General features: G+C 31.2%; 1 protein-coding gene across 2 annotated transcripts in view; it reads right to left on the bottom strand.

Moving 5' to 3' along the window:
• The window catches only part of LOC111639430 (nuclear fragile X mental retardation-interacting protein 1-like), a 31,200-nt gene that overhangs the window by 538 nt on the left and 6,049 nt on the right, over nucleotides 1-24,613 (bottom strand). For both annotated transcript variants that reach the window (XM_023385319.1, XM_023385320.1), the window contains exons 2-7: nucleotides 23,075-23,167; nucleotides 22,826-22,888; nucleotides 22,671-22,753; nucleotides 16,287-16,379; nucleotides 6,165-6,718; nucleotides 5,952-6,095 (exon numbers count right to left, since the gene is read on the bottom strand). In XM_023385319.1, the coding sequence (XP_023241087.1) occupies nucleotides 5,952-6,095; nucleotides 6,165-6,718; nucleotides 16,287-16,379; nucleotides 22,671-22,753; nucleotides 22,826-22,888; nucleotides 23,075-23,167 (1,030 nt within the window). The remainder of the gene's footprint in view (nucleotides 1-5,951; nucleotides 6,096-6,164; nucleotides 6,719-16,286; nucleotides 16,380-22,670; nucleotides 22,754-22,825; nucleotides 22,889-23,074; nucleotides 23,168-24,613) is intronic.

Genomic DNA, 24,613 nt, shown 5'->3' with positions numbered 1-24,613 from the left:
AATGAATGAAGCACAAAGACAGGAAAGTGAGAAATGAATGAGAACACACAAACACATGAACATATTTTACTGTCTGTGCTCAATATGCACATTAACATTTCACACTATTCATGTATACAGTGCTTTTGTACTAACAAGGGGACCTTACGGTCTCTGAAATTCAGTTCGGGATGAGACTTTGCAGGTTAGTAGTATACCTCAAGGGTGTCCACACAGAAGAATTGTAAAGCGTACTAGCCAGAAGATTCCAAGAAAAGGGGCTCTAAAGTTTTAAGCACAGCTCATATACTGGTCGATTTTACACTATGGCAGGACAGCAAAATGGCCGAGTCTGTAGCGAACTCGCCTGCCATGTGGGTGACCTAGGTTTGATTTTACCTTCGGCTAACTTTTTTTTTTAAATTGTTTTAAAAATTATAACAACTTTTAAATAAAGTTAATAACCTAAAAATATTATCCATTAAATCATAAATAATTTTATTTTATTTATGAAATGACTGTTACAGCTAAAATTAACGATATAAAGATAATATTTTATTTTTTAAAAGTTGAATAATTTCAAATGCATTTTTAATGAAGGTAAATTAAAACTTTAGTTACTATTGTTATTAAAAATTTATTACAAATTTTAAGATATTATAAGCTGTGGAGAGGTTAAAAATATTCGTTGTAAATTTGAGAAACAGGTTTCTATGTGGAAGAGTAGAGTATAGCTGTTGATTATTTATGATTTAATTGATAATATTTTTAGGTTATTAACTTTATTTAAAAGTTGTTATAATTTTTAAAACAATTAAAAAAAAAAAAGTTAGCTGAAGGTAGGATCAAACCTAGATCGCCCATGTGGCAAGTGAGTTTGCTATAGACTCAGCCATTTCACTGTCCTGCTATAGTGTAAAATCAACTAGTATATGAGCTGCACTTAAAACTTTCAAGCCCCTTTTCTCGGAATCTTCTTGCTAGTGCACTTTACAATTCTTCTGGGTATACTACAGGTTAGTATACCTCAAGGGTATACTAACCTGAAGTAACCCTTGTAACCTTGTAGTAACCCTTGAGGTATACTACTAACCTGCAAAGTCTCATCCCGAACTGAATTTCCGAAACTGTAAGGTCCCCTTATAAATTGGTCATGCTCTACAACTTTGTAATTGACTTTCCATATCATCCATCATTTTCAAGATAGGAGTGCTAACGTCTGAATTTTAACACTAGGGGCACTGTAAGCAGTCATCTTGTAGTGAATAGTAATTTTACTATACTATACATCACATTCATAACTGTGGCTATGTGTTCATCAATTGCATTGGTATATAAGGAGTTTACTATGTACCTGGTATTTATAAATGAAAAAATAATTAATTATCTAACAAACTAATCATTATTAATGCATCTAAATCATTTGAAATNTTTTTAAAACAATTAAAAATGAAAATAAAAAAAAGTTAGCCCAAGGTAGGATCGAATCTAGATCGCCTGCATGGCAAGTGAGTTTGCTACAGACTCGGCCATTTCTCTGTCCTGCCATAGTGTAAAATCGACCAGTATATGAGCTGCACTTAAAACTTTAGAGCCGGTTTTCTTGGAATCTTGCTAGTATGCTTTACAATTCTTCTGGGTGGACACCATTGAGGTATACTACTAACCTGCAAAATCTCATCCCGAACTGAATTTCCGAAACTGTAAGGTCCCCTTGTAAATTGGTCGTGCTCTACAACTTTGTAATTGACTTTTTTTCCATATCATGCATCATTTTCAAGATAGGAGTGCTAACTTCTGAATTTTAACACTAGGGGCACTGCAAGCAGTCATCTTGTAGTGAATAGTAATTTTACTATAACTATACATCACATTCATAACTGTAGCTATGTGTTCATCATCAATTGCATTGGTATATAAGGAGTTTACTATGTATCTGGTATTTATAAATGAAAAAATAGTTTAATTATCTAACAAACTAATCATTATTAATGCATCTAAATCATTTGAAACCATTTCTACTTTGGTGGCACTTGATAATCAATCATAGTGAGTTTTCAAAAAAAAAATAATAATAATAGAAAATGTAAGTACAATTTCAAATGTTTTACACGATTGTCAAAGATGATATCGAAACATTGTACAAATTAACAATATTAGCTGTAAAAATGCATCATTATATTTTACAATAGAGTCTCATTGTGCCTGGTACTTTAATTATACCAGATAAAATGCTGGGCAAAAAATCAACAAATATAAAAATAAATCAAGCTCCAACACCACTATAGTCACAGAATTCATAAAACTGGCACAGGATGATGATGAGCAAATTATAGATAACATTAAAATTAACAAATGATTTGTAATTCAAATTGACAAATTAACTGATGTTTCTGACAGAGACACCTCTCTGCATACATTCAGTATTTTGCTGTTAAGAAAGAGACAATTGTCAATAAAATCCTAGAATAAAAACAATTAATAGAATGTACAAAAGGAAGAAGATATTTTTAAAATTCTTGCCAATTTCATAATATGTAATTAGATTTGCAGTGAGAATGGTGTGTCTATGTATTTACTGGAGCCATTTCAATTACAGACCAAAAATGTAATCAAAATTAAGCTTAAGCTGGTACACTGCATCATATACAAAGCTTGATCTCCATAATAATTATTCCCAATTTATATGAAAAATTTCTATAAAGTGGTCACCTTAATCAAATCCTGTGCATTAAACCCCATCTTGTCAATGTAATGTGCAAAGAAATGGGATCTGCGCATACTTGATCAAGATGTAATGGCTGTCACAAGAACGCATGTCAATCTACCTTTCTAAGTAAAATGGTGTAAAATGTTTCCTCTAAAAATTAAAATTAGATTTAATTCTATATTTTAAGGATGAAGACCAGTTATGTCAAGTAGCTTATTTGGGGGTACTTTCAACAAATTAAATGATTTCAATCTTCAATGCCATGTGACATGACTATTTTTTAAAGTAACTTTACGTGAAAAGATGATAGGAATTCAAGAAACTTTTTCTTTGGATTAATAGCAGTTTACCTAACTCATTTTTGAATTAATTGAGCAAAGTTAATGCAGATAGGTTTTGAAAATAATCAAATGTCACTTGTACAATCTTAAAAGAAAAATTTCTGAAATACTTTCCAGAAAATGAGAAAGATAACATCAAAGTTTGGATTGCAAATCTTTTTTTATACAACAATCATAAATTCCTCTGATCTTCATTTAAATTTGAAAGTAAACCACCTAGAAATGACCCTTGAAAATATCAATCCTGCATGCAAAGAGTACAAAGAGCTTATTATTTGTGTGAGAAGGTTTCTCAGTACTTCATCAAATCAAAAGAAAGCACAAGAATGCACAGGAACTTCTTGAACCGAAGACCAATTCTAACTTTTCTACATAAAAATATTCATCTCATTATTAAAACAGGTTAGAACAAGGCTGCCAAAACCCAGGCCTGCCGACCACAAAGTGACCCACCAACGCATTTTAATTTGCCTGCCCACAGTAGTGGTCAGCTGTCACCATGCCCAATGTCGTACTACCAATAATGCCAACTGCCACGTGATTGGTTGATTGGACAAACGTGGAATGAACTGACTTGAGTCACTGCCACACCGCTGTTAATACCTAACCTATGCATTTATTATACTTGTTCTATTAGTTTTGAGTTGACTTTTGTGTATTAAAATTAAATTGTTGTCACCAAATATTGAAAAATTATTAGCTAATAAGCCCCTCCTTAGCTCTCATCGATGTATTTTTTATTAGGTATTATTAAAACATGTGCAACTTAAAGCTTTGTTTGATTCAAATACCTATCCATTTATAGAAGAATCATGAGGGTAAGAAAGTATGATTCACTAGGTGGCCCGCCGGCTGACATGTAATTGAAATTATAGCCTGCCTCCAAAATAAATTGGGCAGCCCTGGGTTAGAACCACATTAACTAATAGAAGATAGTTATTTTAGCAAATCACAATTAATCTTTTACCCCAAATTGTAGTGCATAGATAACTATATAGTTAAAGTTAAATTATATCTGAGGGTATGCAAACAAAAAAATGCTGCTGTTCCAGACAAATGGAATATAAAATACAGTAAAGTCCTGGAAACTTGACTCCCAATAACTCAACAATCTGTAAAACTTTCAGGTCATTCAAAAAAAAAAGTATGTGCAATCTAATTTTTCTCTAACCAAATAATCAGATCAAATAAGTTATCATTCTTTACAGATGACACTCGATTATAGCATAAATTCCATGTTTTAACAAAGAATATAACAATATAACTGTTTATTCAAAATGCCATGATGCAAATGTCACTAACTCAAAAGTAGTCATTGAATAGCTAATATTTTTTAAAATTAAAATTTAACTACAAACAGTAGTAGTCACTATTGCCACATAGTTAACATGTATGTGAATTTGCACAGATAATAACCTTTATGAAAATTTCACTATTTAGACTAGCATCATTGCTTTTCCATAACTCAGTACCTTTTCAGTCCATATTAAGTCAAGTTTGCAGGACTCTACTGTAGATGAAAAAACAGCTTGAAGAACAGCAGTAATGACTTAATTCATCCTGAGAGATGCATAATGTCCAAAAAATGCACTGAGATTTAACTCTCCTATGTTCTATTTCCAAAACAAGATTATATATACAAAGTCCCAGGAAATCCTTAATATTGAATTTAATCTTCCAAAGCAATATTGCTGGTGTATCTAATGTGCATACTACACTGCTAGCATAGCTAAGAAAATAGCAATTTTCTATTTTTCATACAAGCTCATAGAAGGGGTATATCTATGAGCATTTTTCTATTCTGCTCATATTCATTCTTTTTGCTTTAATTAAATGAAATTACATGTCAAATTATCTATGCCATTTAAGGAAAACAATGAGATACACTAAGAGTTCAATATGTAAAAACATGTTTTTACAATTGAATTCTTACAGAAAATGTGTTTTTAAAATCTAAAATAGTGACAAACACATCCATAAGGGGTTGTAAGGTTTATCTATTTTAAAAGTACTAAATCCTATAATCATATTATGACTTGGTGAGCATTATAGACTGAAATTCATAATTCTTCATATATTCAGAAAAAATATTGCTGGAAGTCTCTCTATAGAAAGATAGAATTGCACTCTAGTATTTTTCTGATTCCTTTCTCTCCTTGCATTTTTTTCAAATCTTATATATTAAAAGCAAAATGTTCTGTCCCTACCAAAACTGAAACCAACAAAAAAAAGCAGCATGTAAATGGTCACACTGGGTCATCTATGGGGTCTACAATTCGTTCTTCAAAAGGTCCACTCATTAACTTACTCTGTGAATTTGGCACAAATTCATGGAAAGGGTTAATTAACAAAGGGAATGAAGGTCTTTGCATAGGAATAGGAAACACAAAAAGACTTCACTTTTGACTCAGACTTGAAGAGATGGCTACACTTTATTGGAATTGTAGTAATTACATTTGTTAGAGTGGACTTAAAGGTGGACTCTATGCTATAGACTTTCCAAGATATCATAAGTCACAATCATGAATTCCCTATTATACATGGAAGAAGCTTAAGTAGATCTGAGTAGACCTTATGTAACTTTCTTTAGTTGAGTTTACATGAGATCTCAAAAAGAAAAATCTTTCTCAAAGACTTTTTTCAAGAAAATAAGACCTTGTCTACAATCTGAATTAGATTATTTGAAGAGTGCTAGAGAAATCAAGTTTGGTCTGCTATTTGTCTCAAATAGGAAACCGAATAAAGATGTTATCATCCAATTCTTCAAACCTTTACAGAATATTGACAAGGCCTTCTACACACAAAATTATTTTACTTTTATCTGATTTTAGGGGAAAATTCTTATAGTATTTAATATAATATTTAAATGTAAAAGTTAGAAAAATCTTTTATCATTTTAATAAAAAACATTTAATATTTACCCTCTTCTTGCTTTTCTTCTTCAGAATCTGAACCATAGTTAGCAATCAAACTTCCTAAAGCACCTCCAATTTTAGTTTCAAGTGGTTTTTCTTCAATAGTTTTTTTTATTATGATCTGTTCCAAGGGTTTCTCATCATCAGATTCTAAAAATTAAAAGTATAATTTAGTACAAATATAATTTTTTGATAAATTTATTGAATTCGAAATTGTACCTTCAATTACTTTATCAGCTACAAAATAAGATGATTTTAATTTAGTTTCGTCGTCATCCTCCATTTCAAAACAACCTACATGGTTCGAATTCAATACTGACTCATTATTCAAATTTTTATTTTGTTGTAAACCGTTTGTCATCACATTTTCTGACAAAGGTGTTGCTGAAGTTTTTTCTGCTAATTCACTGTCAGAATCACTTATAGAAAATTTATCCAATTCTAAACAGTTTTGTTCAATGCTAGCCTCATTTAAATTAGCTCCTTGTTTACATTCTGATGACAAAAATTCAGAGTTAATAAATAAAAAATCCATTTCATCATCTTTATCATCATTGTTTAAAGCAATTCCAGTAAATTTCTGTACCATTCCTTTTGTATTGTCGACATCTTCATCTGATAATACTGATTTTGGAAGCTGAATTGCTTTGTTACAATTTTTATTTACAGTACGGTTTACATTTTGTTGATTTGTTACTTTCCTTCTTTTTCTTTTTGTGAAAAACTTCTTTCTCTGCACATAATAACTATGTTTTTTAGAGGATTTCATTTTTCTGTATTAAAAAAGTAAATTTAAGATTAATATGTCCAAGTGATTATTATAAATATTAAAAATATTTGCCAATAACTTAGATATACAGATTAAAAACATATTAAGGATCTACACAATTTTTTGCATGCTAATAAACAAAATAATTATCACATAAACATAGTAAATAAAAGCTCATATTTACCCTACAAAATATGAAATATCGATGTATATAAAAAAATATATCCTGTAGAATGTTTAGTCCCTATTTCTATCAAAGTATTAATAGATTAAATGAAAAGCTCCAAGAAAATCTTTAAGATTAAATTTAATCTTCCAAATTTAACAATATTGTTGATGTATCTAGCACGCATAATCTGTATTAAATTCAAGTATAAACTGATAATCTTAATTACAGCATGTGGTATCAAAATTTGCAAACAGTTGAATTAGACGGCTCAAGTTGGCATGATACAAGCAAGAACAGATATGCATAGTTCTTCCTTAGCATTTGGTAATGCATTTATGGCATCTGAGACATGTGGACATTCAGATCTTGCTTCAGATCTAACAATCCTATTCCTTAGAACTCATTCAACATTTTCCTTACTGTTTTATTTATGGACCTTATGAAACCTTTCAAACTTCTAATTTCATTGCATTTATTTCTTTGAATACACAATATTAAACACAATCATTCTTGAGAATTCATTTTTGTGGAATTTTACAATAAAAATTAATAAAATTATTATTTCACTGAAATAGATAGGACTTTATAAATATCCTGTGCTTCATATATTGCTTTTTATGAATAAAGGTATTTTTAAGAAAACATTATTTTGAAAGCATTTTCAAGATTATTTGCTTAAATTAAAGATTAATATAAAGAGTTATTAAAATTTCTTGTATTTTAAATTATATACAGTAGGCTGTACTTACTGAAATTGCAAATGTTATAAGTTTGTTATGTTATCAAAATCAGCAATTCCAAAACATTCAGTTATTGTTATCATTATCCTTTAGTAACTAGGCCTTTTTATATTTTCTTTTCATGCTAGCATATTCAATATGCAGCCAGTGATGATATTCAGTGGGTTCGCACAGGTTCGGCCGAACCCGTTATTAACATTTTCAAACTTTTCCGAACCTTGTTAAATGCACATAACATTTCTCAGTGGTTTTGTTTCTTTTAAAAAATATATTAAAATATACATATTATACACTGTAACACTACTAAACTAGAGCCTTATTGTTAAGATTAATCATATTTTTGTAGGCCGCGCTTAAGTTGAGTGCCACCTGTGTTCTTTTTGTGTAAAAAATCCAAGTCGGATATACGTAAGTAATAAAACATTCTCGTTGATTAATCCCGCCATTTTTTCTTGATTCATTCACGGATACACAAAAGTACAACAAGTTATGGGCCCAGGACCCGTGAATGAATCGCAACAGTCGAATTTGTCTAAGAGAAAGGAAAAGGCATAAATTGAGAATAGCAAGTTGTATCGAGACACGTGTCAGCCATACCTTCGTTCATCGTCTGCAATCGCCATCTTTGACAAGCTTCAACCGTTGGTCAACCTCATCAGTGTTCGTAAATGATCGTGAATTGTTACCCGTCATCACCGTAAGTGTATTTAGATAAGATACAGAACTAATTAAGTCAGTAAATTATTTAGTCTGTCAATATGGATATCGTAAAATCTCAAATGGAAACTTTGTCAGAAGATTTGCAGGGAAATATTAATTATATTTCATGGAAGTTTAAACTAAATCTTACATTGAGATCGAAGGATTTATATGACATCGCAAACGGAATTATTCTTAAACCTGAAGATGTGAATAATGCGGCAGATGTCGCAGCGTGGATTAAGAAGGATTTAGACGTTCAAGCTTGTATAGGTTTAAATGTGAGCAGTAATATCGCAAAGAAAATTGCAATAGTATGATACACAAATTAGAAACCTTGTACGGTAAAAGGTCTGATCTCACAATTGAAGGGTTACAGAGAAATTTTTTTAATTATAAGTATGATTCAAGCAAATCTGTAGTGGAGAATTGTTTATTAGTTCAACAATATGCAGAAGACTTAAAAGCTGAAGGAGAAACAATTAAGGAAAGCTGGATTATGACAAGAATGCTCGGAATACTGCCACCGAAACTATACCACTTCAGGACATCATGGGATAATGCTAATTCAACGGACAAGAACATTGACACCTTAATTGAACGACTTCAACTGGAAGAAGACAGATTGAAGGAAGATGACAAGAAGGAATCAGTTGCACAGAATGCTCTCATTTCAAAGCAGAAAATGCAAGGTAACAAGGACAAAAGTCAGCAGAAAAGTTCAAGAGTCGAATGTTTCAAATGCGGACAAAAGGGACACACAAAGAAATATTGCAAGAATAAGCCGTGTCAGAAATATTTGGAGTATTGTAGGAAAACTTATAACTGTAACAATTGCAATCAAAAGGGCCATTTCGCAAGGGAGTGTATAAATGAGAAGTCAGACGAATCAAACAAAGGAGATAAGATCAAAGGACAACGACGAGCTCTTGTCACTGTAGGATTGACATCAACGAAAATAAATGACAGGAACTCAAGACGAGATCGACAGGATATCTGGTATCAAGATAGTGCTGCCACACAGCACATGACCTTCAGGAAAGAATGGCTGACAAACTACAAAGCACTGGAGGAGTATACGAAGGTGATACTTGGGAACAACACAGAAATCAATGGGATTGGAGTAGGTGACGTCGAACTCGAGGCTTTTAATGGAAGTGAATGGTATCCAGCAACCCTGAAAGATGTTTTATATGTTCCTAATATATCATTCAATCTATTTTCGGTTACCCAAATGTTGGATAAAGGGTTTATTCAGACTGCCAATGCAAACACATCAATTATCGAAACGGCCGATAGAAAGGAGCAAATAGTAGTAGCACAACGACATGAAGAATTATATCAAATGATGTTCCGCAGAGAGGTCACAGGAATGTGCATGATAGCCAACTCAATCAAAGTCTGGCACGAAAGGCTGGCACATCAGAATGTGAAGTACTGCAAGAGTATTTTGGACAGAAACAATATAAGATATATTGATGACTGGGACAACAACATTTGTATTGGCTGTGTCTACGGCAAACAACATCATATCTCTCACCCAAGAAATAACAAGGTAGCGAAGGAAGTATTGGATCTTATACACGTTGACTTAGGTGAAATGGACACCTTATCTCTGGGAAAGGCAAGATATTTTCTCCTATTCAAGGATGACTTTTCTCATTTTAGAACTGTTTATTTTTTACGAACCAAGGATGAAGCCCCTGCAGCATTGGGTAAATACATGAAACTAGTTGAAAACCAATTTGGAAGAAAAGTGAAGAGCCTAAGGTCTGACAACGGGACAGAAATAAAAAATTCGACTACCAGGGAGTTATTGGAGGAGCTTGGAGTTTTACATACTAGGACAAACACGTATACACCGCAGCAAAATGGACGAATAGAGAGGGAGATGCGCACCATAGTGGAGTCAGCTCGATCTGTTTTACATGCCAGGAACTTAAGCGAAAATCTTTGGGCTGAAGCTATTAACTACGCTGTGTTCACCATTAATCAAACAGGAAAGAGCTCTATAGATGATAAAAGTCCTGCCGAACTTTGGTTTGGACGTATGGTAAACATCTCGAAATTGAAAAGTTTCGGCTGCGAGTGTTATATATTGATTGAAGATCATAAAAGGAGAAAGATGGAGAGAAAGTCTATGAAAGGAATCTTCGTCGGATATGATCTCGATTCACCCTGTTATAGAGTCTACTTGCCAGATGAGAAGGAGGTCGTCTGCACTGACAATGTGATTTTCAATGAAAAGTCTGAAACTAAAGGAAGCACTGCCGAAGTCGAGACCTACATGAAAGAAAAGGGAACAGAAGAGAAGATAGAAGAGTCCGAAATTGAAAACGAAACCGTAGAGGATTCAGATCATAAATGTTCACAGAATCATTCACGACACATCACTCCAGAAGAAACTGATGAAGGACCAGAACCGCCAGAGGAAATTCAACGAAGTTTACGAAATCGCCGAAAACTAAAAGCACCAACCAGATTCAACAATTATGAGATGGGACTTATTCACAACTATGCCATGATAGGAGAAACCGAGGATATTTCAGTTAAGGAGGCTTTGGAGGACAAAGGATGGTATAAGGCTATGCGGCACAAGTACGACAGCCTGATCAAATTGAAGACTTGGAGCTTGGTGGAACCTCCAAAATATGCGAGACATCTGACATGCCGATGGGTATTACATCGTAAACAGGACGGCAGGATGAAAGCTAGACTTGTTGTAAGGGGATTCGAGCAAAGGCAAGGCATAGATTATTCAGATACCTTCAGTCCTGTAGCCAGACACGCATCTATCAGACTCGTGCTCAGTCACGAAGCATCCAGTAAAATGAAAGTAACAGTTTTTGATGTTAAGACAGCTTACCTACACACCAACCTCAAAGAAGAGATATATATGAACCAGCCAGAAGGATTCACTGATGGGACAGAAAAGGTTTGCAAGCTTGAAAAGAGTCTGTACGGTTTAAAGCAAGCTGCCAAAGATTGGAACGACGAAATCTCTGACTTTTTTCTTACCATAGGATTTGTTAATACCGACGATGACCCGTGCGTTTATTACAACAACGACAGAAGTGTGATAATAGTATTGGTCGTAGACGNCTTTTACAAATTATAAATGAATTATGTCAAAACTAAATAACTAATTGAAGTACAGCTAACAGATATTTTTTGTAAAAATATATGAGTAATTTCTCTTCCATTAGAAATGCCAATGCAGCAATTCTTGAGTGCAACAATATGCTTACAAAAAATGGCTGAAATTTTTGTTAAATAATATGGAATTTTTATTTTATTAAAACAGAACATAAAACTGACATTATATTTCATTAAAAACACATATTTAAGGAAATATGAGTGCCATAGTCTGAAAAATTTCTTACAACTAACTTAATTTTAAGATTTAAATTATTCAGAAGTTTATTTCTAAATGAGATGTGAGGAAAATATCTAAAAAATTAGTTTGATTTCTTTTATTCCAATGGCAAAAACTCAGGAAACTGAATATAGTAAAACAGATTCAAGTAATAATAGCCTGTATAATACAGAATAGAAGAGAAATGAATCATAACATTTGATTAATTACAATTTTAACATTCCATTTAAACATTTGAATGTTATAATTACAATGTAAATATTTTCAATTTAATTGTATGATTAATGTGTAGATACAGAAAATATATCTCACATGTTAAATATGAAAGCATAATCACTTATAGTTATTCTCTGATTTATAATTATTACCTATTGTAAACAATAAGNAGTATCGTGCAGCAGTTTCATCTATCGATGATATCTGCTGGGTGCGAAGAATAGGGATTGAACTGAGGTTATTAAAGAATGAAGAACCTACTTTGTTGCTTGTCGACAATCAGTCGGCAATTCACATGCTTAAAAACACTCACCAAGGAAAGATAACCAAAGGTAAAAAGCATATTGAGATACAGAGAAAATTTATTCAGCAGCATATTGGCATGACTATTGAACTGCAACATATTAAAAGTGCCGATCAGCTCGCTGACATACTAACAAAACCTTTGATACATAAAAATAAATACGACATTTTTAGCCCTTCCTTTTCGCCGTTTTCACCATCAGCAATCCTTTAAAAAAATTCCACAAAATTACGGAGACGACCTTCCTTTTGAGGCTACTACCTCCGCAACAAAATGTAAAAATAGGTAGAGCGTCCTCTGGTGTTTTTGAATCGTGTAATATTTGAAAAGTTACGCTGTAATATGATTAAGGAGGAGTGTTAAGATTAATCATATTTTTGTAGGCCGCGCTTAAGTTGAGCGCCACCTGTGTTCTTTTTGTGTAAAAAATCCAAGTCGGATATACGTAAGTAATAAAACTTTCTCGTTGATTAATCCCGCCATTTTTTCTTGATTCATTCACGGATACATAAAAGTGCAACACTTATACCCCGTTTGCCTTGGTGCAACCTCCCTCAACCGTTTCAATCTTGACTAAAATGATGTTTAATTGCGATCGACTCGAGAGTTCTTGAAACTAGATCCAGTCATAAGAGAGATCCCACAATCTCACACACGAGAAAATACAAGATGGCTACAGAATACATGTCATAATAAAATATGTACAAAATAAATCATTTTGAACACACTTTTTTTATTATTTATATAAAAAAATATAGTTCTGGCATAAACAATGTTAAATTTTAACTGACTTAATTTTGCGAACGTATCTTTTTTATTTATATGGGTATCTTAAGGTCAGTTTTTGCGCTAATGTTGCTAATGAACCATTTAAGCGAAAAAAAATTGTTAAGGAAAAATTTTCTGTTAGCGAACCCTTTGTTAAATATTTCAAATATCACCACTGTATGCAGCTAATAATATGAAATTGTTTTAGGTTGTCATTACTAGTCTTAACCAGTACTTTAAATATATCAGTTTAATCATTATTTGTTCACAATACAATAGTTTAAATTGCTGGCGTTATACTATCTGTTGTTGAAGTTGGTAGCAGACAAACAATACCGAAAGAATTATTTATCAATTTACAATTTAAAAGTGTAATTATGTCTTTACATGTCTTTACAGACATAATTACACTTTTAAATTGTTTTAACAATCCTTTTAAAGTTAGAGTTAATAAAATTAGATATTTTCCTCTAATTGTAGTCTCACTTTACAGTGTTATCAGTTTAGATCATCCTTTCTCAAAGTGGGTGATAATGCCCCCTTGTGGGCACTGGAGGCTTTCAGGGGGTAGTAGAAGGCTCAGTGATTAAATATGAGTTTTATTTCTTCTCATTGAAACACTCTTTGATCTCAGAAATAGGATATGGGTCACACCCTATCTATCTCATCCATATAATAATGCATGTTTAAACATTATATTTGCAATAACTGTTTTTAAGATATGCAATAGATGGTAATGTAAAAAGGTAAGTTAAAAAGTATGGGGGCACTAGATTTTTTTAAATCTCAAAGTGGGCTATGGTCGAAATAAGTTTGAGAACCTGTGGTTTAGATAATTCCTAAAGCAATGACAATAAGCAGAGTCTACTGAATTTGAATTTCGAATTTGTATTCCATCTTTTATTAAATATAGATATATTTTATACATATCTTACAAGTCTAGAAAAATGAAAATTTCATAAATATTCCATATACTTAAAAAAAAGGTATTTGTTAAAGAAAGATTTAATAATAATAATTATTATATTGAAATTTCTATGCCAAATCAAAACCCTAAATTACAATTAACCAAATATAATTTGCTGAAAAAGTATTAATGGTATACAGATATACCTCACCTTACGTCGGTAATTGGTTCCAGGAGAGACGACATAAGTCGAATTTACTTGTCTCTGAATCGACTTGTCACTAGGCTAAACCATAAATTACCATTCCCGGTTCTGTATTTTATTTATNAGTATACTTTACATTAATATTCTCAGTACTTCCTTTTTTAAATTTGCAACATTAGTGTCTGTTTTGCAACTAAATAAAAATAACAATTGCCATTTTCCGATAACTTTTCATATATTATTAGCTGATTTTGTAGTTCATTCTGATAACTCGCAGTAAAAATAAACTGAATCTGATATTGTATGTTCTTTGAAATTAAGCATAAAATTGCTATCAAAAACTTATAACTATTAAATGTGTTCTGTAATTTCTTATATAGTTTTACCATATTATACAAAATAAGGACTAAAGAGGAGCATATGACTCAAAATGCACTTTTTAAAATAAAAGATAAAAAATAAAATCTACTTTTTCCATTGAAAAAAGTGTCCCTGTGTGATAAGCTCTGGATAGCAATATTATGTTTAATTCCAAAGAACATACAACCAAAATAGAGAGCAAGCAATCAAGCACTAATAAATCTGATATTACTTGTATTTCCTCAGCAGCGGCGGCCTTATCCATTGCGAGGCTCTGGGCGGCAGATCTTTGCAAGGCCCTTGTCCTTTGTGCAAAGTATGTGAATTGAAATAGTAGGCACTTATTAATATTAATATATACTGTACTATAAATTAAATTTATTTTATTGTTATAACTAATAGCCAAGGATAAAATAAAAGTTTTAAATATCAACTTTTTTCTACTTGGTTGTTGCGCGAGGCCCCGGGCGATTGCCCTGCTCGCCACCCCCTAATGCCGCCACTGGTTAGAAGTCATTATCAACTAGTATTCAATCTTAGTTGCTTCATATTACAACCCAAAGAAATAACTCTTACTGATTAGAATTTATTTTTATATTTAAACATGTTTATCATTTGATTATTTATGTTCTATGTACATTAATATCTGTAAATGTTTGATTCTTTAAACATTAACCTAATGAAAAGCATTAAAAATGATTGAAAATGTTAGTTTTTTCAGTTGAATAACCTTTTAGCTATTATTCAAGGTTGTGTTTGATTGAGTCACTTACTCTTATTAAACTTCTACATAAATTTATTATAGTTTATATCTTTACAATGGGAAAAGAGAATATCTATCTAATATATAAATGAATAAAGCTTCCATATTTCTGTAATATTTAATTTTCTACATCTGTTGCAATGATTTTACTAAATGGCTGCCCATTGCTAGTTTTGAAATATGCTTAAAATACTTATTATTGTAGTTTGAAACCGAGTTATTTATTGCTGTATATATTAATGAGACTTGATTTTTATACTTGTTACCAATTTTTCATTAATTATTTTCCATTAAATCAAAAATATAGGGAGAAGCAATAAGAAAGATACTATTCAATATGTAATATTATGAATATATCTTTTACAAATTATAAATGAATTATGTCAAAACTAAATAACTAATTGAAGTACAGCAACAGATATTTTTTGTAAAAATGTATGAGTAATTTCTCTTCCATTAGAAATGCCAATGCAACAATTCTTGAGTGCAACAATATGCTTACAAAAAATGGCTGAAATTTTTGTTAAATAAAATGGAATTTTTATTTTATTATAACAGAACCTAAAACTGACATCATATTTCATTAAAAACACATAATTAAGGAAATATGGGTGCCAGAGTCTGAAAAATTTCTTGCAACTAACTTAATTTTAAGATTTAAATTATTCAGAAGTTTATTTCTAAATGAGATGTGAGGAAAATATCTTAAAAATTAGTTTGATTTCTTTTATTCCAATGGCAAAAACTCATAGGAAACTGAATATAGTAAAACAGATTCATATAATAATAGTCTGTATAATACAGAATAGAAGAGAAATTAATCATAACATTTGATTAATTACAATTTTAACATTCCATTTAAACATTTGAATGTTATAATTATAATGTAAATATTTTCAATTTAATTGTATGATTAATGTGTAGATACAGAAAATATATCTCACTTGTTAAATATGAAAGAATAATCACTTATAGTTATTCTCCGATTTATAATTATTACCTATTCATCATTTATAATTATTTTACAGTATATTCTATATTTTAATTTTGGATTAATAAACTTACCCAAATGATTTAGTCTCTAATATTTCTCCTCTTGCAAGTTTCTCAGCTTGTTCTGCTTCATGTTTTTTTATTTTTTCAACAGTTGGAAAATTTCTATTAAAAATTTTATAACTTCTTAATTATCAAAAAAACAAATACAAATATTAAAAATTCAAAACAAACAAGTAGCATATAATAATATACAATCACAATTATAAATTTCAAATTTTAGTTTAAAATCAAAGATTATCAGTATTAATTTTCTGATGTACATTTGAAAAAACTCCAGCAACGAGTTTTATAACATTCCTGGACAAACCTTAAGATTGTGTGTGGTGCCATCTGTTATGAGTTTTTATTTTAAAAATTTTTTATATTATTAATTATTATAAAATGGCATAAAGCTTAATTTTGAGGGTAGAGATGAATTTTATAAAAAATTGCAAATAATGAGTAAAATCTTTGTTAAATCCAACCACACTGAAGATATGACAGGTGACCTCCCCTCTATCTTTTAATCACCAAAATTTAATAGCATCAATGCAACTAATACTCAAACCTCCCTGGAAAATTTCAAAAATTTTTGACAAAAGGCACGGGTTATTAAGCTTCAAAGTGAGTAAACTAAATCATGCCATCCACCAACATCCATACTTAAGAAAAACTCCTAAATTATTATTTTTATTTATTTATTTGCATTTATTGACATTTCAAGGTCCCAAGTCCAAAAATGTAAAAATCTAGAGGGGGATCATTTCCCTCTGTTATACGAGGTCTGTTCAAAAAATACGCAGACTGTTTGAATTTCGTGGCTCCAGTTGGTTCCAGGGGAATCAGCTTGGTGTCGCTAGGTTTGTACAGATCGTCTGGTGATAAAGCTGTTTCCCAATTACAGATATCTTTATTTGTTGATTAGCTATGCGGTTTTTAGTGAAGTGCGATTTTTTCATTTCTCAGATTTCAGAATTAATGACCTGATGGAGCAACAACTTGCTGTGAAATTTTGTGTTAAACTTGAAAAATCTGCAACTGAAACATTCGCTATGCTCAACCAGTGGGTGGGTGAAACGTCCCCCAGACCCAAAAAAGCTCGCCAACTTCAATCCAATGTCAAGGTGATGCTGACAGTTTTCTTTCATGCTAAGGGTATTGTTCACCATAAGTACAGTACCTCAATTGGACTCAATTGTATGTATAGTCTTGCAAGAAATATATTTTTTCTAAATGTGAATTTATCCTGGCAATTTTTAAAAATAAATTTTTATATCAAAGTCAAATTGATTTCCAATAAAAAACAAACAAATTTCATTAGTAAAATTTTGTAAAATGTTTAAACAAATACAAGTTTGTTTAAAGTTTTATTTATTATTTTGAAAATAGAATCATGTATATTCTTTTAATCTTCTATAAATATTGCCAGACAGCTATGATATAAGTTATCAGTCTACTGCTGTGAAAGATTTGAGTTTGAAGATGATGCAGATTCCCATAATTTATCATGTACTGTACAGTACAAATTAAAGTGTTGTTCCTTCTCAGCTTTGCTGGACAATACCTTTGTGATCAAACCATATAAAGATAAAATTGAATCTGATCATATAACCTTAATACAGTAGAATGTCATTTATCCGAAACGTCGGTTATTTGAAAGAATTCCAGTCAGCAAATTTAAATTTTCGCTAGTGCTGTGGCGCTGCAATCTTTGGCTATATCTTGGGCTACTCCAATATTTTTTTTGTTGGTGTGTGTGTTTTAGCTGGCAGCACTGGCACTTTTGTGTGGTGTTTTTCTGAGGACTGTGTGTTATGCTGAATCAAACATTTTTGATACTGGATCAACTTCTAAAGTATATTTTTTTGTTTTTATATTTTCCAATATATTTATTTTGTTTGTACAAAATAAAGAAATAATTTTTAACAATACAATAGCCATTATTATTATTTTAAAAAGTTTGCGTTAAGCTTAACATCGACGAAAATTCAACGTGAAGAGACACACAACAGAGAAAAATTTCAACATGGGATAGGTTAATATATTTTTCGTACATAATCGGTTATCCGAAAAATAAGTTATCCGAACAACCCCAGTCCCCAATTGATTCGGATAAACGATGCTCTACTGTATATTGGTGTCTCACATTGACAAATTAATCAATCTTTAATTATAAATAGTTCCATCCAAGTTAATATTAGCATAATTTCCTATAATATTTTCATACTGTATTCAAATCTTAAGCTAGGTTCACATTGGCATACGAGTCACTATAAAGATACAAACTGCTAGTTTGTTCTCTTTCAGTAATTGTTCGACTAGTTTGTTAGAAGTTAAAAATATCTCATCTTTTGACAAACTTTGGTCAGTTTAGCTTATCAACTTTTCACAACTAGTATTCAAAAACTCTTTAACCAATCATGTCCTAACTTAGTTTGTGTCAGGTAGAATAATGCAGATAATACTGTACTTCAGTTAGGGTTCATTTCATTCGTTTCAGTGGTCCGTATGACAGTGTAAACTGAGTTTTACACAATTATCTATTAAGTTCTTCAAAAATTTTTAATTTAAATTTACAACTAATAAGTCCATACTTTTTTACCAATAGGCTAATTAACTTGGAATAATTTTCATTATATAACATTTATTTATGTTTTCACAAGTTATTTCCACATTACTGACAATGCTCAAATTCCAAAATAAGATATTCAAGCTTCTCTGAGTACATAGAAAACACAATAAAATTCAACTGCATAGAACGGGGTTTTTTAAATTTCAAATTGAAAAAATATTAGATTTATACATTAATGCAAATTCAATCCTATAATGGTTGAAATTAATAACAATAATAATAATAATAATAATAATAATTAAAAAAATAGGATTGCGTATGCACACATTTATGTATAAATCTAATACGTTTTAGTTTTGAAATGTAAAAAAACTGTTCTAAGCAATCAAATTCATTCTTTCTATAAATTCTGAGGAAGCTCAAATGTAACAAGCATGCTTAATTAAATGTGTTATTTTAGAATTTGGGTATCAGTAATGTGAAAATAATTTGTGAAATGTACTTAACACCAACAAGTTTCAACACCAATTATGCTTATTAACCCTTCGGTGGGCGCGCCCGCGGCAAATTGCCGCAAAATAATAATAAAGTTATTTGTTTGACGTTGTACTTAATTATTGTGGAAATACGTCATAAGTATTCTCTCTTCATATTACAAGTTACAACTTGTCTGTGAAATCGAGTCAATTATGCTAACCGTTTAGCTGTTACTGGACTTTGAATCAAGTCGTACCTAATTTGAATTGTAACTGCCGCTACGCGCCCTGTCATGTAAGTAAAATATTAGTTTACTTTTATATATATTTTTTTTCAATCTCTTTAATAAAGTAGGTCAATATTTGCAAGTTTATTTAATAAATATATTAAATTAACAATGTCGTAAGTTTCTACGAAGTTTTAAATTTATATTAGTCTATAAGTGTTCCAATCAGCTTTTTCGTGAAATCTGTATTTTCTTGATGTTTTTAGGTCTCATAAACCTTTGAACCAGGAAGAGGTGGAAGGAGCTTTAGAACAAGCATTGAGAGAATTAATCGACGAAAGTGAAGAGTCAGAAGTTGACTATTACAGTGAAAGTGAGACAGAAGAGGAAATTATAGAAGTAAATTTCCATGATAGTGATTCTGAACAATCGGGGAATGAAATAGACAACTTTGTCATAGAAGAAAATTGTGAACTTGGGCAGACAGAAAAAGACAATTATAGATTTTATATAGGAAAAGATAAGGAAACTTTGTGGATCAGTAAATCTTTATATTTGGGTAAGACGAAAGCAAAAAATATTATAAAAATATTGCCAGGACCAAAACCTACCGCTAAAAGTACAAATAAAGAAATAGATGCATTTTACTTGCTTATTACTGATCAAATGATTAAAGGAATCGTAACAAATACTAACAGATATATCCAGAAAAAAAGGGCTGACGTCAAGTATGCAAGAGATAGAGACTGCAGAGATACAACCAAAACAGAAATAAAAGCCCTCTTTGGAACATTGTATTTGATCGGTATAAAAAAAGGAAGTCACACTAATTGCTGTGAGCTGTGGTCTTCTGATGGTACAGGAATGATGCTTTTACGGGGCCTTTTCAGTTATAAACGTTTTCGGTTTTTGCTTCGTGCACTTAGATTTGACAACATAGAAACCAGAGATGAACGAAAAATAACTGATAAGCTTGCACCAATTCGAGACTTTCACCAAGAGTTTGTCAACAATTGTATAGGCAGTTTTAATGTAAGTGAGTTTGTTACAATTGACGAGATGCTTCATCCTTTTAGAGGACGCTGCGGATTTGTACAATACATACCAAATAAGCCTGCGAAATACGGCATAAAAATATATGCTCTATGTGATGCTAAAACCTTTTATACTCTTAATTTTGAAATTTATTGTGGAAAGCAGATGCAAGGGCCCTATGAGAGATCAAACAAGGCTGATGATATAGTAAAGAGATTAGTCGTGCCAATAGAAAAAACAAAAAGAAATGTTACTACAGATAATTACTACAGTAGTTATCCTTTGGCTGTAGATTTATTGAACAAAGGGCTTACCTTTTTAGGAACAATGAAGAAAAACAAACAAGAGATACCTCCAGAATTTCTTCCAAACAAAACCAGACAAATAAATTCATGTCTATTTGGTTTTCAGTATGATTATTGTATTGCTTCAATAGTTCCAAAGAAAAATAAAGCTGTAATCTTTCTTTCAACCATGCATGACACTCCTGAAGTTGATCAGGAAACTAACAAAGCTGTGATAAATTTGGACTACAATGCTACTAAAGGTGGTGTAGACACTGTAGATCAGATGTGTTCATCCTACACTACATCCCGAATTACAAGAAGATGGCCACTAGCTCTCTTTTATCGTCATCTCGACATTGCTGGAATAAATTCTAATATTATATTTAAATTTAATAATCCCGATAACAATCAGAGAAGACGACATTTTATAAAAAATCTTGCCCTAAGTCTAATGGAAGAACATTTGAAAGAAAGATCGATGATGCTGACACTTCCTAAAGACATTCGCGCATTTTTAGATAAATATAAAGAAAACGAAAAGCCGCCCAAAGAAGTAGCAAAACCAGGAATTTGTTTTATTTGTGGTAAACACAAAAACAATAAAACAAAATCGATTTGTCAAAAATGTGAAAGACATGTTTGCAAAAAGCATAACATGTAATATAGTTATTATATGTGCCATGTGTGAAGCTGAACATCACATGGAAGTAGAGTGACTTCTTTTTATTATCTAAATATTTTATAACCAATTTGTTTATTAAAATGCCATAAAAATAGTTTTCTGGTATATCTGAATCATATTTTCAAAACGATAATTAATTATTGACTTAAATCAAGTAATATTACATATGCGGTGTAATTGCCGCGATGCGCCCTCTTGTGAGATCCTGAAAGGCATGTTCCCCAAAGGGTTAAAATTTACAGTAGAGCATCGATTATCCGATCAACCAAAAATGTCAATTAACCGAAAGCTTTCCAGTCGGCAAATTTAAATTTCCACTAGTGCTGTAGTGCTGTAATCTTTGGCTGTCTTGGGCTAATCCAATATTATTTTTGTTGGTTCAATGTTTTAGCTGGCAGCACTGGCACGACCATGAGAGGGTACTTAAGAATGTGCCAGGATTTGAACAAATTTCAACATGGAATAGGTTAATATACTTTATCGTACATAATCAGTTATCTAAAAAATCAATTTTTTGAACAACCCCAGTCCTCAATTGATTCGGATAATCGATGCTCTACTGTATTTATATACTCACAAAAATGGAATACAGTAATACCCCGAACTTACGCGATAGGTGGGATCGAGAGATAACCACATAAGTTGAATTCGCGTAAGTCGGAGTATAATTTCGCAATTTGTGTAAAATCCAAGTCGGATGTATGCAAGTTAATAAATGTTAATCTTTTGTTAAATGTTAATGTTAATGTTAAATCGTTAATCTTATCTCTTCTTTTGATTCGTTCACAGTTACAAGAAATCACCACATAGAGTCTCTCAAGTCTCCATAGATATAACAAATACAGAAATAAATAACACGAAATAAATTGTAGCTATGTGTCGATTCCGCGCGACACATCCAAACGTGTAAATTGAACAATAGTGTGGGGGGAGTGAATAATCAAGAGTTGCGTGACGCTCAAACAAAAGAAAAATCGACGAGATTTGAAAATCGCGTAACTCTGGGTTTGCATAAGTCGAGGTATTACTGTAATTATTTTTTCAAATGTTTCAATTCAGGAAATTCATTAAAATTAATTATTCATAAAACAAGAATTTAATATAAAATGAATTTCATTAAATATTCAAAACATACTTTCTTCTTGTTTCCCTCCATCTTTTAATATCTTCAGGAGTATCTAATTTCATAAAATAATGTGCAAGTCCAGTATAATGTTGCTACAATAAAAAAATAGTAAAATTGAAATTTATGAAATAAAAATTGTAATTTAACCCTTAAAACATTCTTACCAATTTTTTATGTAATTCTACCAACTTTGAATGAGCTTGAAAGAAACAACCATCAAAATCACACTAAAAACAATTAAATAATGAAAAATATTTGGAACAAATTTATCTTAAAATATAAAATGCAATCTAATACATCAACTCTTTATTCTTTAAATGCTTTCATAATTAATATATAAAAAAATCAATCAAAAAATATTTCTGATTATTTTAAACTGATATCTGTTTTAATGCATATTATTTACAACTTACCTTCACATGTTTTGCTAAATGTTGATTTAATTGCCATTGTTCTGAATACGCTCTCCCACAAGGATCACAACAAAACTGTTTACTTCCAATGTTCTGTAACAAAAATATTCAATGTTTCTGTCATGAGAGGACTGAGATTTTGAAAGAGACATTCACAGATAAATGTTTTAGTAATTTGAAGTTTCATGAAAATCAAATAAATAATTATTAACATTATTAAGTTAATAAGTAATATAAAACCTTCAACACTTTTTTCTAGCAATTTTCTTTAATCGAACTAACATTTTCGGCTATATTTAATGGTCGTCCTCAGGTTCAACAATATTTGGAACGTCAGATATTCAAAAATTTGTTTTCGTTATGATGACATGGTTTTTACAAAAAGTTTTTTCTTTTAACAAATTTCTTTTAAATTACAATCATTAAATATACATGGAAATAGAAAAAATTTTAACCACAATTAATTAATAAATGTAAATGGATAACAAATTAGAGTTATATGTTAATTTGTTTTTGTTCCTATGACGTGAATGTTTTACAAAATTATTAAAACAATTAATTAATAAATATGTAAATGGATAACGAATTTCAGAGAATGACTATTGCCGATAGGATTAAAATATTTATAAATTCGTAGGATTGCAATGTCATATATCACGTGAGATAGATGGGTTAGCCCACTTCCTTTACAGGGTTATTAATGAGTGATTGCCAGGCCTTAGATAGTGAGTCTGCAACTCTGCTGTTAATGCAATTTTCTTTGAGAGATTTTGCAAAGATTTCCAGTGTTTCTATTGTTCTTAGCTTGCTGTTATTGAGTATTATAATCTTAGCTTCTTCCCATTTAGCTGTTATACCTGGCTCACTTGCATATTGGACTAGAGTGGTACTAAACTTATTTTGCATATCATAGTTATGCTCCACTATCCTTTTTGCTAATGATCTGTTGGTTGAGCCTCTGTATGTTAACTTTTTGCTCCTATTATATCTGTTGTCATCCAGCAGTACCGAGTATATTCCAGGTTTTCTGGCTTCACTGCATTTATCTTTTGTATTGGCAAGAAGTTTATATATTGAAGGGTTATGTTTGTAAGATAAATCTGCTTTGACCTTCTTGGCTATGATTTTATAGGTTTGGCTCATTCTAGAGTAAAAATCAACTACTATGAATTTTCTTTGCTGTTCTATAGATCTGAAATTTATGGTTTCTGTTTCTAGGTTGCCTTGTATTTTGCAAGCTAGCCTTTCTATTAACTTACTGCTGTAACTGTGGGCTATGGCAATGTGTTTTATGCATTGTATTTCTTGTAATACGTCCTTGATGTTAGAGGAATGGGTAAAAGTTCTTCGAATCAGAGCCCTGTACACTGCTATTTTATAAATACAGTAGAACCTCGATTATCCGGACTAATTGGGGATGAAGGTAGTCCGGATAAGGAAAAATCCGGATAATCGAAACAAATACTTTAATTTGTCTTTTAATGATAATACAACACGTTTTCTTTTCGATGACATATCGGTAATATTAAAAGTAAATAC

This window comes from Centruroides sculpturatus, unplaced genomic scaffold (assembly GCF_000671375.1).
Source record: "Centruroides sculpturatus isolate CEXI.00-Female unplaced genomic scaffold, Cexi_2.0 scaffold1197, whole genome shotgun sequence".
NCBI lineage: Eukaryota > Metazoa > Arthropoda > Arachnida > Scorpiones > Buthidae > Centruroides > Centruroides sculpturatus.
Note: the sequence above shows the minus strand (reverse complement) of the source record. Positions and strands in the feature narration are given on the sequence as shown.